At 49.0% G+C, this 12,792-nt stretch overlaps 1 protein-coding gene across 2 annotated transcripts in view; it reads left to right on the plus strand.

The window, feature by feature from the left end:
* Positions 1–597: 597 nt before the first annotated feature.
* The window catches only part of LOC135197740 (ARF GTPase-activating protein GIT1-like), a 60,683-nt gene continuing 48,488 nt past the window's right edge, over positions 598–12,792 (plus strand). For both annotated transcript variants that reach the window (XM_064224794.1, XM_064224795.1), the window contains exons 1-2: positions 598–820; positions 4,210–4,343. In XM_064224794.1, coding sequence (XP_064080864.1) covers positions 745–820; positions 4,210–4,343 — 210 coding nt within the window. In that variant the 5' untranslated portion in view covers positions 598–744. The remainder of the gene's footprint in view (positions 821–4,209; positions 4,344–12,792) is intronic.

Below are 12,792 nucleotides of genomic sequence, written 5' to 3' on the forward strand. Positions count from 1 at the left end.
AAACATTGAAAGAAAACGTGGGGTGGTCGTCATTAATAAAGAAAACGTTGCTAATTTATCTTGTTATTAAATTTCTCCCGTCCTTTATGGCACTATAATTGACGGAATTAAATTAACCGGCATAAATGACGTCTGGGTAAGTGTTGCTGATAATTTTTGCTCGGTTTAGAAGGGGAAAGGAAAGATTTGTGGGTACGTTCGGAATGAATGAATGAAGGTATCGTGATCCTTCCCCAACCTTTTGATCTGAATCTCTTGAACCCTACCCACTTGTTCCAATAATGTTCTGTTATTTCTCCGTGCGATGTTCATAAAAATTAGGTAACTTTACATCGCGAATTTTTATTTTCGTCTCATTTTTAATATGGCGAGCCTGGAAATCCGTTATGAGATTATAATAATATCTCCCGAACCCTACCCACCGTTCCAGCAATGTCCGCTTATTTCTCCGCGTGGTATTTCGCGACGTGTTTTTACTCTCATATCATGAATTAATATTATCGTAATATTTCTAATATAAGTATCGTGTGAATTATCGCTTCGAGAAATAATAAAGAATGGTTTTCAACGTCCTTTTAGAAGAGTTAACGCGACAGCATCCGAGTGAATGTGAATGAAAACAACCAACAACAACTTTGTCAGGACGGGGGACCCCGAACACCACCAATACAAGTTTCCAAACCCAATGTCTCGAGGATAATTTCACCGAAAATGAATGAATAGGATGCGGCGGCGACTCCCACGATGTCTCGAGTAGGGGGAGGGGCTAGAACGAAGCCCAGGACTTCGCAGGATGTGTGTGCAGACTGTGGGGCGCCAGGTAAATGCGATGCTCTCAGCTGACAGACGGGACTGTGATTTCCCCCCTCCCCATTAATTTCTCGCTTTTCTGTGAACAGTTTCGCGATCAGGAGTGGCCTTATGCCAGTCTTCCGCTTCGTATTTTACCGTGATAATCATTTTAAGGTCATAGGTAGACGGGGAGATTCGGGAATTCTAAATGTACCGTAGGGTGTACCATAGGGAGGTACGTCCTGGGTACCCAATGTGATGTAGGCCATTGCATCTTATAATTACGTAGGGTAATTGGAGCCGATTTAATGTACCCTATGCTAACATGCTGCCCATTTAGTAGACGTACCCTAACCGTCGAAATGTACCCATTTAGGCCTACCAGTGTATAGAAAAGGGGTCTGCCCATCTCGTCACCAAGTCGTTTCTTCGCTATCATTTGAGCCCATTTCATCACTGCATAAAAATGTTAAGATGCAACAATAGAAAAATGTTGGTCAAACTGACCTGTAAAATACTAGTTGTTTTGGAGGACAAAAACAGTTTATCAGTGTAACAGTTTGCCTCCCAATGTACTAGCCTAGGTAGAATACCTAATTTCAGTGTCGTGCTAAACCCGTAAAAATTCGGTAGTGAATGCCCTAATTAGTGAATATCGACGTACAACACAAAAGCGAAAGAGAATAATATAGGTACCTAAGGAGTTTATTATCGCAGTCTAAGGAAATCGTGATTAATGGTAACAAAACAGATTTCACAATGGAGTATTTTTGGTGACGAACCGTATTGGTGACAAAATGGGGTATATACCCATAGAAAATAAGCTACCTCACATTGTCTAACCAGACCTAGGATGAAGGATAATCCTACAACAGGCTAAGCTACGTTAATGTTTTGCCGGATGCACCAGATGCATAAACCATATCTATTTTTCATAATTTTACTTTGATACCAAATTTAATAGTATTAGAGTTTTTCTGCTATGCTCGGCACCTTACTATACAGGCAGTCCCCGGGTTACAATGGGGGTTCTGTTCTTGAGACGCGTTGCAAGCCGAAAATCGTCGTAAGTCGGAACATCATCAAAAATCCTAAGAAAACCTTACTTTTAATGTTTTGGGTGCATTAAAAACTATGTAAAGTGTATTCTTATTGTATTTTTCATAAAAAAAACCTTCAAATATTGATTATTTTGCATTTTTGGTGTCATTTCTTGTGCCAGATCAGCATTGTAGGCACCATAACCCTGGAACATGCATCGTAACCTGGGAAATAATTTCCGATGAATATAATTGAAAAGCCCCTTAACCTTGGAACGTCGTAAGCCAAACCCGTCATAACCCGGGGACTGCCTGTATATGAAAATCATAGGGCGAATGACCAAATGGCAACATAGCAGCCACCTCTCAGAATGTGGCCACTTCCCAAAAAAGCGCTTGAATTATGCCATTGTTTCGTAATTTAGGAGAAAACATTACTTCGAGAGGAACGTAGAGGTCACGGTATGCTGCCAGGATGGGCCACAACTCTTTGACTGATGCTCATGGCAGCGGATTCAAGTACTTTTCTGGGAAGGTGGCCACATTCTGGGATCAGTGGCCGCTATGCCGCCCCTTGACCATTTACCCTAAGCTCGGTATCCTTAATATGTGTTATACAAAAATCATAATGAAATCCCCTGCAAATTTACTTTTACTGCGATATTTATACCAACTTTTATATTGTAACGTTCATTCCCATGGGACTAGTACTAAACATGGCCCTCATGGGAGTAGTTGTGGTATTAAAGTAAAATTTAACCCAGGGTAGAATAGTACAGTCATGACTTAATTGTGGGGAGGGGGGAGAGGTTATCCAATGCCCTACTTCAGAAATACTAGGTCTACATTACTCCTGACCCCGTACTCTGCATTCATCCCTTAATTTATTTTTCACTACCATACTAGTATTACCTGAGGTTTTTTATTTCCCCAATGCTTACTACCACCTATAACAATTATGGTGAAATTTTACCTCCTGTTACACCTTTCAAATCTTTTACTGTCAAGTTCTCTTTCAGTGCTAAATGACCTCTAGGTCCCAGTGCTTGGCCTTTGGCCTAAATTCTATATTCAATTCAATTCATATCCACATCACAATTTACCACTATTCCATTGGCATTTATTTGTTGAAATGATTTTTAAAGTAGAATTTCTAAGAATACCATTCTAGAAATTGAAAAAACTTTTAAAACTACCTGTAATAACAGAAGGCCTATGTGTGAAGTCTTAGTAAATAGGCTAGAGTTGAAGGTAATTTTGAATCATACATAACATCCTACCAGATTGGTTAGTTTGCTGAACTGCTTGTGAGTCATTCCGAACCAGTGCTGAATTATGATAGTATAGTGAACTTATATTACACTCCTATATGGTGTTTGTCACTATTCCTTAATATTTTAGTTTTAACACAGTAAAAATCTTTTGCTACTGTGCCAGTGGGAGTTTGAGCTCTTGGAGTCAGCCAAAAATAGGTGAACTGCAGTAATATGAATGGTCTGAAACTCATAAAATTTAAGATCATTAGGTAAAAAAATAATGGTTTATGTATAAGTATTTTCAGGAGATGCGATTCATATACACAGAGAACTTAGGTTATGTCATACACCCAGTCAGGTGCAGTATAGGCTAGTCAGTCTTAACAAAATCAGAAAATAACTCCTACATTGCCTATGACATCTGTGATGCCCAGAAGTAAAATGTTTGTTTAGCATATGTTACCATTATCATTCACCTTAGCCTACTCCATCTACACGACATCACCCGGACATGGATGATGTCGTGTAGATGGAGTAGGCTTGCGTCATTAGTTACAAAGGCCTGGTGAGAAAACCTAGCCTAACCTGTGCCTACTGGTATGCATTTTCTATTGCACTTGGATTACTAAAGCTTTTGAAATATTTCAGGATAACTAAGGTTTTCTGTTCCCAGCCTCCAAAAGCTTTCATTTCTAGCTGTCAGTATACAGCACTAGCAGTTTGATGAAGCAATGTGTGACTTGCAGTCAGAAAACTGCTCAAGTGGCCTATCCAGTTCACATTTTATATAGATGTTCAGTGTGTCAGAGTATTAAAACTTGCTTAAAATTGTATTGATCCCTTACTATACAAACAAGGAGATTACAGTGAAGATGATGCACTATCTTCATTAATTATTTGTTACTGGTACCATGTTTGCAATTTCATCAATATTTCACTTCAGTTCACCTTTCCATCTGTAACTGGAAAAGGCTATATGAAATAAATGAGATTTTATTAAGGGGGAACATAAAAATTTGTCTCATGTTAATTATATTGTGTTAAGTCTGCGATTTATAACGACTGTTTTCAGGCAAGAAGTGTTTGATGTTTTTTATTTTCTTGAATCCTTTTCATTACAGACGCTGGCTGGGCATCTATTAATAGAGGCATTTTAATCTGTGATGAATGTTGTAGTGTCCATAGATCCCTTGGGAGACATATATCTCAAATCAAATCCCTCAAGAAAGGAACATGGAATCCAATACAGCTTTCAGTAAGTTACAGTTCTGTATTTTGTATTGTGGTTTACAGCCAAAGTGTTCATTTGTGCTGAATATATTATATTAATGTTCTTCCACTGCTGTTCTCCAGTAATATTTCTGTTATTGGGATTTTTCATGCATTTTTAAATGTTTTGGATATTGAAAGTTTTATAGAATGGAATGGCTAAAATATCCAGTGATAACATGAACTTATTTCAGTTTGCAGTATTTGTAGGTAAGTGTGGGAGAAGGAAGTGCTAGGTTTATAAGAAAGAAGCAAAAAATACTGCATTATTAAAGATCATCATCTATCAATCTAGTATGAAACTTATAAGTGTAAAGTAGTCAAGTGATGTGTGTGTGTGTGCGTGTGTGTAGAACTGGGATAAAACAAAAATAATAAATGCATATGATTATTTACACTTTCTTTCTCGTGCATCACAAAGCCCACAGTTGGCTTTCGTGCCTTTTCCCAACTCCCTCTGTTGCCTTTGCGTTGTCAGGATTGATCTTTGCTTGACAGTTCTTGTCCTCTATTGAATATGATTTGTTCCGATACGTAATACAAACCCTCGGTCCTTTAACAATAGGAAGTAGCTAGCGGCAGCTGGAACGGTCGTAAGCTTCGAACAATGGGGAGAACGGTAGTTAACTGCTTGTCCGATCGTCGCGCGCCGCGCGACTGGGAGGTAAACAATCCTTTTGCTTTCGGCCGTATGTGGGAAGGACGTGTTTCGCCATCGCTCTGCCCGCTTTGTCGTTTGCTTTGACTTTGAGTATTGCCTCTCTTTCTGTATAAATCAGGAGTGACTGTAAGTACTTTTACAATTCTATTGATCTTGCAATGAGTGAATGGAAGAAATGGAGATTTCACCGCGGCCCTCCAGTCGCCCGTAGAGTGTGTCCCGGGCTGGAGGGGCGTAGATGTGGAGGGTTCAGGTCATTCGTTGACGTGGACCCCCATGAGGTTTGTACCCGTTGCCGGGGGCGAGAGTGCTCCCCGCAACGAACCTTGTGTCATTTGTGTTAATTGGTCCGAGGTCGCAGTGGGTGCTGTACGAGGGCAGGAAGAGACTAGGCCGGCCAAGAAGTCATCGGAAAGTCCAGTGACTCCTTTGGTGAGGGGACACTTCGTCCTCTTTCCTGCCCCCCGGCCAGCCCCCACGTTTCGCGCCTTCCCCTGCGGGGGGGTAGCGGAGTCCTCCTCTCTCGATCCGTCGAGTGTGGAGGAGGGCGCCCGCTACCCGGACGTTACAGCTGTACTCGGGGTCTTCCGTACGCTCGGAGGGGGGGTGTTTCTTCCCCAGGGCGTGAGGAAGCCCCTCCAACTAACCCGACTATTGTCTCCGCAGGTGTGCCATCAGTGAAGGACGGACTTGGACGGAGGTGTGGGAGTCGCTGGGACTGCAGGGAGTGCCCAGCATCCAGGGGTTGCTTCAGCGGTTGGCGGGGTCGGCGGTGGTCACTCATGGTGCGGTGACCACAACTACCACCACAATAACGACACCAGCGTATGATGATGCCACCACATCTGGTATATACGCCCCATATAATGTTCGGTGACAACCCACGGTGGCTATACAAAACCAATTGCTGCCGTGCCAAGGAGGACGGTTGCCACCACCACCTGGATTTTTTCCTTTGCCGACCCCGGACTTCCGCTGCCCAAAGAGTACCCCCCTGGACCTGCCGCCAGTGCCACGGATGTCGATAACTGCCGACAGGACGCCTGGCTCTCCCGTGGTACCTGCCGTGCCTGCCGTACCTGTTGCCGTTCCAGCTACTCTTTCCATTCAGATCGGCCTGCACATTCCCTTTCAGATGTTCCTGCCGTTCCTGCTGTTCCCGGACCTGTTCCTGTTGTTCCTGCTGCTGGTGTTGCTGTCACAGTCTCAGGTCTTTCCGGACAGGTGCAGTCGGGCCCTGTTGCTTTGGCAACTGCCCCGGCTCCCTCTGGATGGAAGACCTGACGTCTGTTCTGCGGAGCCTGGCGAAGAAGAAGAGGAAGAGGAAGAAGGTGTCGTCGTCGTCTTCATCGTCTTCTTCGTCGTCTGCTGCCTCTCCTTCCCCTTCGACTTCTAAGGCCAAACAGCCGAAGAAGAAGAAGGCTGCCTCCTCCCCCCCTAAGAAGACTCCTTCGGGATCTTCTAAGGGCCCGGCTCGCTCAGGCGAGCTGGGGAGCTCTTCTGCTGTCCTCCTGTTCCTTCGGGAACGGGGCCCGTCGCTTCTTCTGCAAAGAAGAAGTCGACGGGACCAGAGGTGCACCAGCCTCGGCTGGTACGTCCTCACCTGGTGCTAGCGGTTCTGCCGCTAAACCAGGTTCCGTCTCGGCGCTTCTCGTCGCGAGAAGCACCGAGTGGACGCTCTTCCAAAGAGGACCGTCCAGCCAAAGTTTTGACGCCCGAGCTCGCTCGCCGTCAAGACAGCGGCGCGGAGCAGAAGACTGGCGAGAGTCGTGCACACGACTCTCGCCAGGCCAGTGGACGCTCTCGCAGCGATCAACTGGCTGCTCGGGCTGACGTGACGGTCGCTGACCGGCCACGGGTTGAGGCGAGGAAGGAGTCCCCACGGCCGCCGGTACCAGCCACGGCTGGTACCAGCGGTTTGACGCGCCGAGAGGACGCTGACCGGTCTCGACGCGAAAGGGAGCCTAGCAGGTCACCCGTCCGCCGCTCCCGATGGGACCGGGCGGAGACGGTGACCAGCGGCAGCTCGCCTGACGCTAGAGATCGGTCTCGACGTTCTCAGCCGAGCCAATCGCCCCAGGCGAGCGGCAAGGCTAGGCCTGCTGCTCGACCGTCACCGCGGGTTGACGATCAGCAGCAGCCCTCCACGCACGCTGGTCCTGCCAGCGAGCGAGGGGGGAGCGTCAGGTCTGCCTCTCCTGTACCTTCAACCTCCTCGGGCTATACCGGGAGGAGGTGAGGTACCAAGAGCGATCACGAGAGGTGCGCCGCTCGTGACCCAGCTATGACGCCGTGCGGCTCAGGCACGGTCTTAGGACTGACCAGAACGTACGCGCAAGTAGTTGGAGGCGACCGTCAGGGGTCTGTCGCTGTTCCTCCTTCTGAAGGAGGAGTATCGAGGGATATGCTCTTGCTGGAGGGACTGGACGGTCCTACTCCACAAGACGCTGTAACGCCTGAGATACAGAGGAACTTCGCAGAGGTCATTAAGTTGATGCGTCTGCATAATGACCTTGCGGAAGGATCGCCGCTACCACCAGCAGAGCCCACGTCCCGGCTCGAATCATTTTGGGGTCCCAAGAGGGAGCCCAAAATGATGATGGGGTTTGCCACGATCGGAGCTTGCGGACTCGGTCCTGGATCAGGTGGAGAATCTCGTCTCCGGACGGGAGGACTCGCTAAAATCCGGACGGTCCTCTAAGCTGCTTCCTCCTCCTCTACAGCGGCAGAGGCGATTTTACGTGCCATCGGAAGACCCGATATTGCCGAAACAGGTTAACCCGGAGTTAGCGAGGCTGACTCCAGGTGTGTCCCTGCAGCAGCTCCTGTCGGAGAACTTATGGTTCTCGCAGCAGGAGGCACTTGCCCTGGAATCTACCGCTATGGCAGCATTCCAGGCAGTTTCCTGTTGGATTTGTGGTCCCTCACAATATCCAAAGTAGCGGCCGGCTCTGGGAGTTCTGCTCTCGAAGACGACGCTTCTTTCAGGAGACTGTGCCAGTCTGGAGGAAGAGCAAATCTCTTACCTCGCCCATCAGACTGCTAACCTGTGGGCCAACTTGGTTCTTCGACGTAGGGACGCAGTCCTTACCCGAGTGACCAAGGGGGCCCGGGGGGCGGGCGTGAAGCGGCACTCGGGCTACGAAATGGACCTCTTAGGAGTTCCCCAGCTCTCTTTCCTGGAGAGATGGTGGACGCTGCGGTGGAACGGCGGCGCACTGACGAGAGTGACCGCTTAGTCCACCAGGCAGTCTCGAAGGTTTCTGGGCAACCTCGAGTAAACTGCGGCCAAACCAAAGAGCTTGGCTAGCGCTTCCACGGCGGCGAAGACGGTTGCACCGTCCAAACCCCGTGTGAAGACTCCAGCTGTTTCAACTTCTGCTAGAGGAGGCCGCAACCAGCCCTCCTCCCAGCCTCCTTTCCCCGAGGAGGTGCTGGAAAGAAGTCGAAACGAGGAGGGAAACGCTAGGGACGGCGTTCCCCCTCACCATGCTGCCGGAAGTCGGGGGGGGTGCCTAGCGAGCCATTGGGCGACTTGGCGACACTACTACGGCGCCGAGAACTGGATAGTAGACGTCCTTCGGGAGGGATATCTACTACCCTTCGAGTCTCGCCCCCCCATCATCTCCAAACCGGTCCATCTACAGACCTATGTCCGGGGATCAACAAAGGACAACGCTCTTCGGCAGGAGATCAAGACCATGCTGGCGAAACGAGCTGTAGAAATCGTGGAGGACCAGTCACCGGGCTTTTACAGCCGCCTCTTCCTAGTGGAGAAGGCATCGGGGGGCTGGGCGTCCGGTGATAGACCTCTCTCCCCTGAACCGCTTCGTTCGCACGACGCGGTTCACGATGGAGGTCGGCACGCTCAGTGCTCGACTCGATCAGGGGGAACGATTTCATGCTTTCAGTGGATCTGAAGGACGCGTATTTTCAAATACCCATCCATCAGTCCTCCAGAAAGTACCTCCGCTTTATCTTCGACGGGACGGTGTACCAATTCAGGGCACTTTGTTTCGGGTCTCTAAACCGCCCCACAGGTGTTCACCCGCGAGTGTCACTCTGGTGTCGGCTTGGGCCCATTCGAACGGGATACGTCTTCTGAGGTATCTCGACGATTGGCTAGTCCTGGCGAGCTCCGCTCGCAGTTGCTACAGGACAGAGATCGACTCCTCAAGTTTTGTCGCGATCTGGGGATCGTGATAAAACTACGAGAAGTCCGACCTCGAACCCAAGCAAGAAGATGAAGTACCTGGGTATGCTGATAGACACGGTAGCAGGGCAAGTCTTTCCCGCAGACTTGCGTATCAGCAAATTCAGGGATGGCAGCCGGCCGGTTCCTGTCTCGGCAGGAACAGGCAGCACAGCAATGGCAAGTCGTGATCGGCCATCTGTCGTCACTCGAGAAGTTAGTCCCTCACGGGCGTCTTCACCTGCGGTCTCTCCAGTGGAGACTAAGGGAGAGTTGGTCTCAGGCCAAGGATCCACCTTACTTTCCCGTGGGGCTATCACGGACAAGGTGAGGCAGGACCTAGCCTGGTGGCTCTGACGACAAGAACCTCTTAAGAGGAGTGGCCCATACGCACTCCCCCCCCCCGGAGATGCTTCTGTTCTCAGACGCATCGAACCGAGGGATGGGGCGCCACACCTGGAGAGTTGCTGGCTGCAGGGGTGTGTGGGACCATCACGAGAAGCACCTTCACATCAATAAGTCCTGGAACTCAAGGCGGCGTTCAACGCTCTCCAAGAGTTTCAGGACCGCTTGGTGGGACACTCAGTGGTGTTGATGTGCGACAACACCACAGTAGTGGCATATGTCAACAAGCAGGGGGGGAGGGGGGGCTAGTGTCTCTTCCGCTCCATCAGTTGACGGTGCAGGTGCACGAGTGGGCCACGGCTCACTCGATAGAGCTGTCAGCACGCTACATTCCAGGCAAGAGGAATGTAGTAGCAGACAAAGCTCAGGCCGTCGGGATCAGGTGATAGGGACCGAATGGTCTCTTACACCAAGACGTGGCGGAAAGGCTCTTCAACTGTGGGGGCGACCGGTCGCAGACCTGTTCGCCACCCGGCACAACAGAAAACTTCAGGGTTTCTTTTCAGCTGTGCCGGACCCATGGGCAGCTGCAGAGGACGCTCTCCAACACCCCTGGGACAACCTCTTCGCGTACGCCTTTCCTCCCTTCTGTCTGATTCGGAAAGTGATCAGTCGAGCGCTGGTCACTCCAATCTCAGAATGATCCTGGTGGCTCCCAAACGGCCACAAGCCGTTTGGTATCCGGACCTGCTGGCTCTTCTTGCGGATTGCACCGAGAGAGCTACCACTTGGCACAACCTTCTAGCCCAGCCACACGTAGAACGGTACCACCAAGCAGTCCAGTCCCTTCAACTTCACGGCTGGCTGTTATCCACCATCTCTTGCGAACGAGAGGCTTTTCTCGTAGCGCAGCAACAGAGATGGCTGGACACGTCAGACAGTCCTCTGCAGCTGTGGTACAGGGGAAGTGGGCCGTCTTCTGTGGTTGGTGTCGTAGACAGGGTCTGTCTCCTCTCAGAGCCACTCTTCAGCAGGTAGCGGATTTCCTCGTGTTTCTTCGCCGAGAGAAGCTCCTCTCGGTACCCCAGTTAAGGGATATAGAGCCGCCCTGGCTCTCGTCCTAAAACTGAGGGGACTGGACATCTCGAATTCGTTCGAGATATCCTTGCTAATGAGGAGCTTCGAAAGGTCTTGCCCACCCAGGGAACTCATGGCCCCCTGCGTGGTGTGACTCTCGTACTTAGGGAGTTTGACTCGAAGACCATTCGAGCCACTCCGAGAGTCGTAGACAGGGATCTGACCCTCAAGACCCTCTTCTGCTGGCCCTGGCATCGGCGAAGAGAGTAGGGGAACTACATGGCCTTTCTTATGATGTTAAACATACCAGAGGCTGGGGATCTGTGACGCTCGATTTCGTCCCGAACTTCGTAGCTAAGACTCAGAATCCGTCGATCCCTGACGACAGGTTCGAGTCTTTCACGATCCCCTCCCTCCTGGACTTCACCGATAACGATGCGGATGAGATGCTGCTTTGTCCTGTGAGGGCGCTACGGCGCTATCTGAAGAGAACTCGACATCTCAGGCCTGAGTGTCGACGCCTCTCGTTAAGCACTGGGGTTACCAAGAAAGAAGTCTCCAAGAACACGCTTTCTTTCTGGCTGCGTGAGGTGATCAGGAGAGCGTACGAAGCTGATGGTAGCGACGACATCCGTACGCTCCGACGAGAGCCCACGAAGTCAGAGGTATCGGACCCTCCTTAGCGTTCCGTAAGAACTTCTCCGTGGCGCAGGTCCTGAAGGCAGGTGTCTGGGCCAACCAGACCACCTTCACGTCCTTCTACCTTCGGGATATTGCCCACAAGTCCTTGGGGATACTTTTTCCTTGGGACCTGTGGTGGCTGCTCAACACGTTGTGTAAGCTTACCAGCACCCGAGCAGGCAGAACAGCATCGATTCCTGGTATGACTGGGAGAATGAATGCGTGAATGAGAGAGTGACTGGCTTCTCTTCACCATCTTTTTCTACCTCTACCTGTGGGGCAGAGGGAGACGTCGTTACCTTGCTGGAAGGGGAGTCAGATGCAGGTAAGCTATTCAACAGAGCTCCATCCTACCTCTTTAACTAGAGATAGGAGTGTATATCCACCACTTTCTCCAACAAGGGGGAGAAAGTGGATGCCGACATGAGACAAACCCATTACTTTATATTTGCTCATGTAAAGGAAAAGTTCTTACAATGCTGGTACAAAGAGATACGCTTTGCCTCTCTCTTAGTACTCGGCCCAGAGGTCTGACCATTGATCCTGCGGTGCACACCCCGATCAATCGGACAGAGGCTTGGATCCCTCCCTCGCTCTTACGACCAGGGAGGCATTCCAGGGATGGCGAAACACCAGTCTGTTCATCAAAAAGACTCAGATTCCTCCCACCAAAAAGTGAGTCTTCCTATTGTTAAAGGACCGAGGGTTTGTATTACGTATCGGAACAAATGACAATTTGTCGAAAATTGCATTTTCCTAACTATACAAACTGAGGTCCTTTACATATAGTCCCTCCTCATGCCACCCCTCACTCTGCGTATTTTGCATGGGCCAAAAGCAAAAGTGATTTGTTTACCTCCCAGTCGCGCGGCGCGCGACGATCGGACAAGCAGTTAACTACGTTCTCCCCTTTGTTCGAAGCTTACGACCGTTTCCAGCTGCCGCTAGCTACTTCCTATTGTTAAAGGACCTCAGGTTTGTATAGTTAGGAAAAAATGCAATTTTCGACAAATTGTCAGTTTGTTCTGTCTTAAAACATGAAATTTAGGTAGGGTAGTGTGCTGCTTTGCATAATATAAAGTCCCATTTTCAGTTTCATTGTAGTGCTGGATCAAGTCTTGATGGTCTGATAACTGTAGAGGCACTTGGGTTTGTATATTGAGTGCAAGCCCTAAGATGCTGATAAGAAAATAGTTTGCTTGTGCATTTAGTAATACTCCATGGCTTCGAGAAAGGCATGAGAAAATAACCAGGTGAAAAATAAGAATCATCTTATGGCAAGTTTAACAAAATCCCCTAAATATTGATGACCTTGATATAGAAGCAGAAATATCTTCACATCTTTCCAAAGTGGTATACAAGTTGAAAAGTAACAGCAACTCATGCAGAGGAGACAAAACAGAAAAAATCATTACTTCCAATAACACAACCCTATTCCTATCACCTTTATTTGTGGACATGCAATGCAGTAGTACAAGG

The sequence above is a fragment of the Macrobrachium nipponense genome, chromosome 21 (assembly GCF_015104395.2).
Source record: "Macrobrachium nipponense isolate FS-2020 chromosome 21, ASM1510439v2, whole genome shotgun sequence".
NCBI classification, from domain to species: domain Eukaryota; kingdom Metazoa; phylum Arthropoda; class Malacostraca; order Decapoda; family Palaemonidae; genus Macrobrachium; species Macrobrachium nipponense.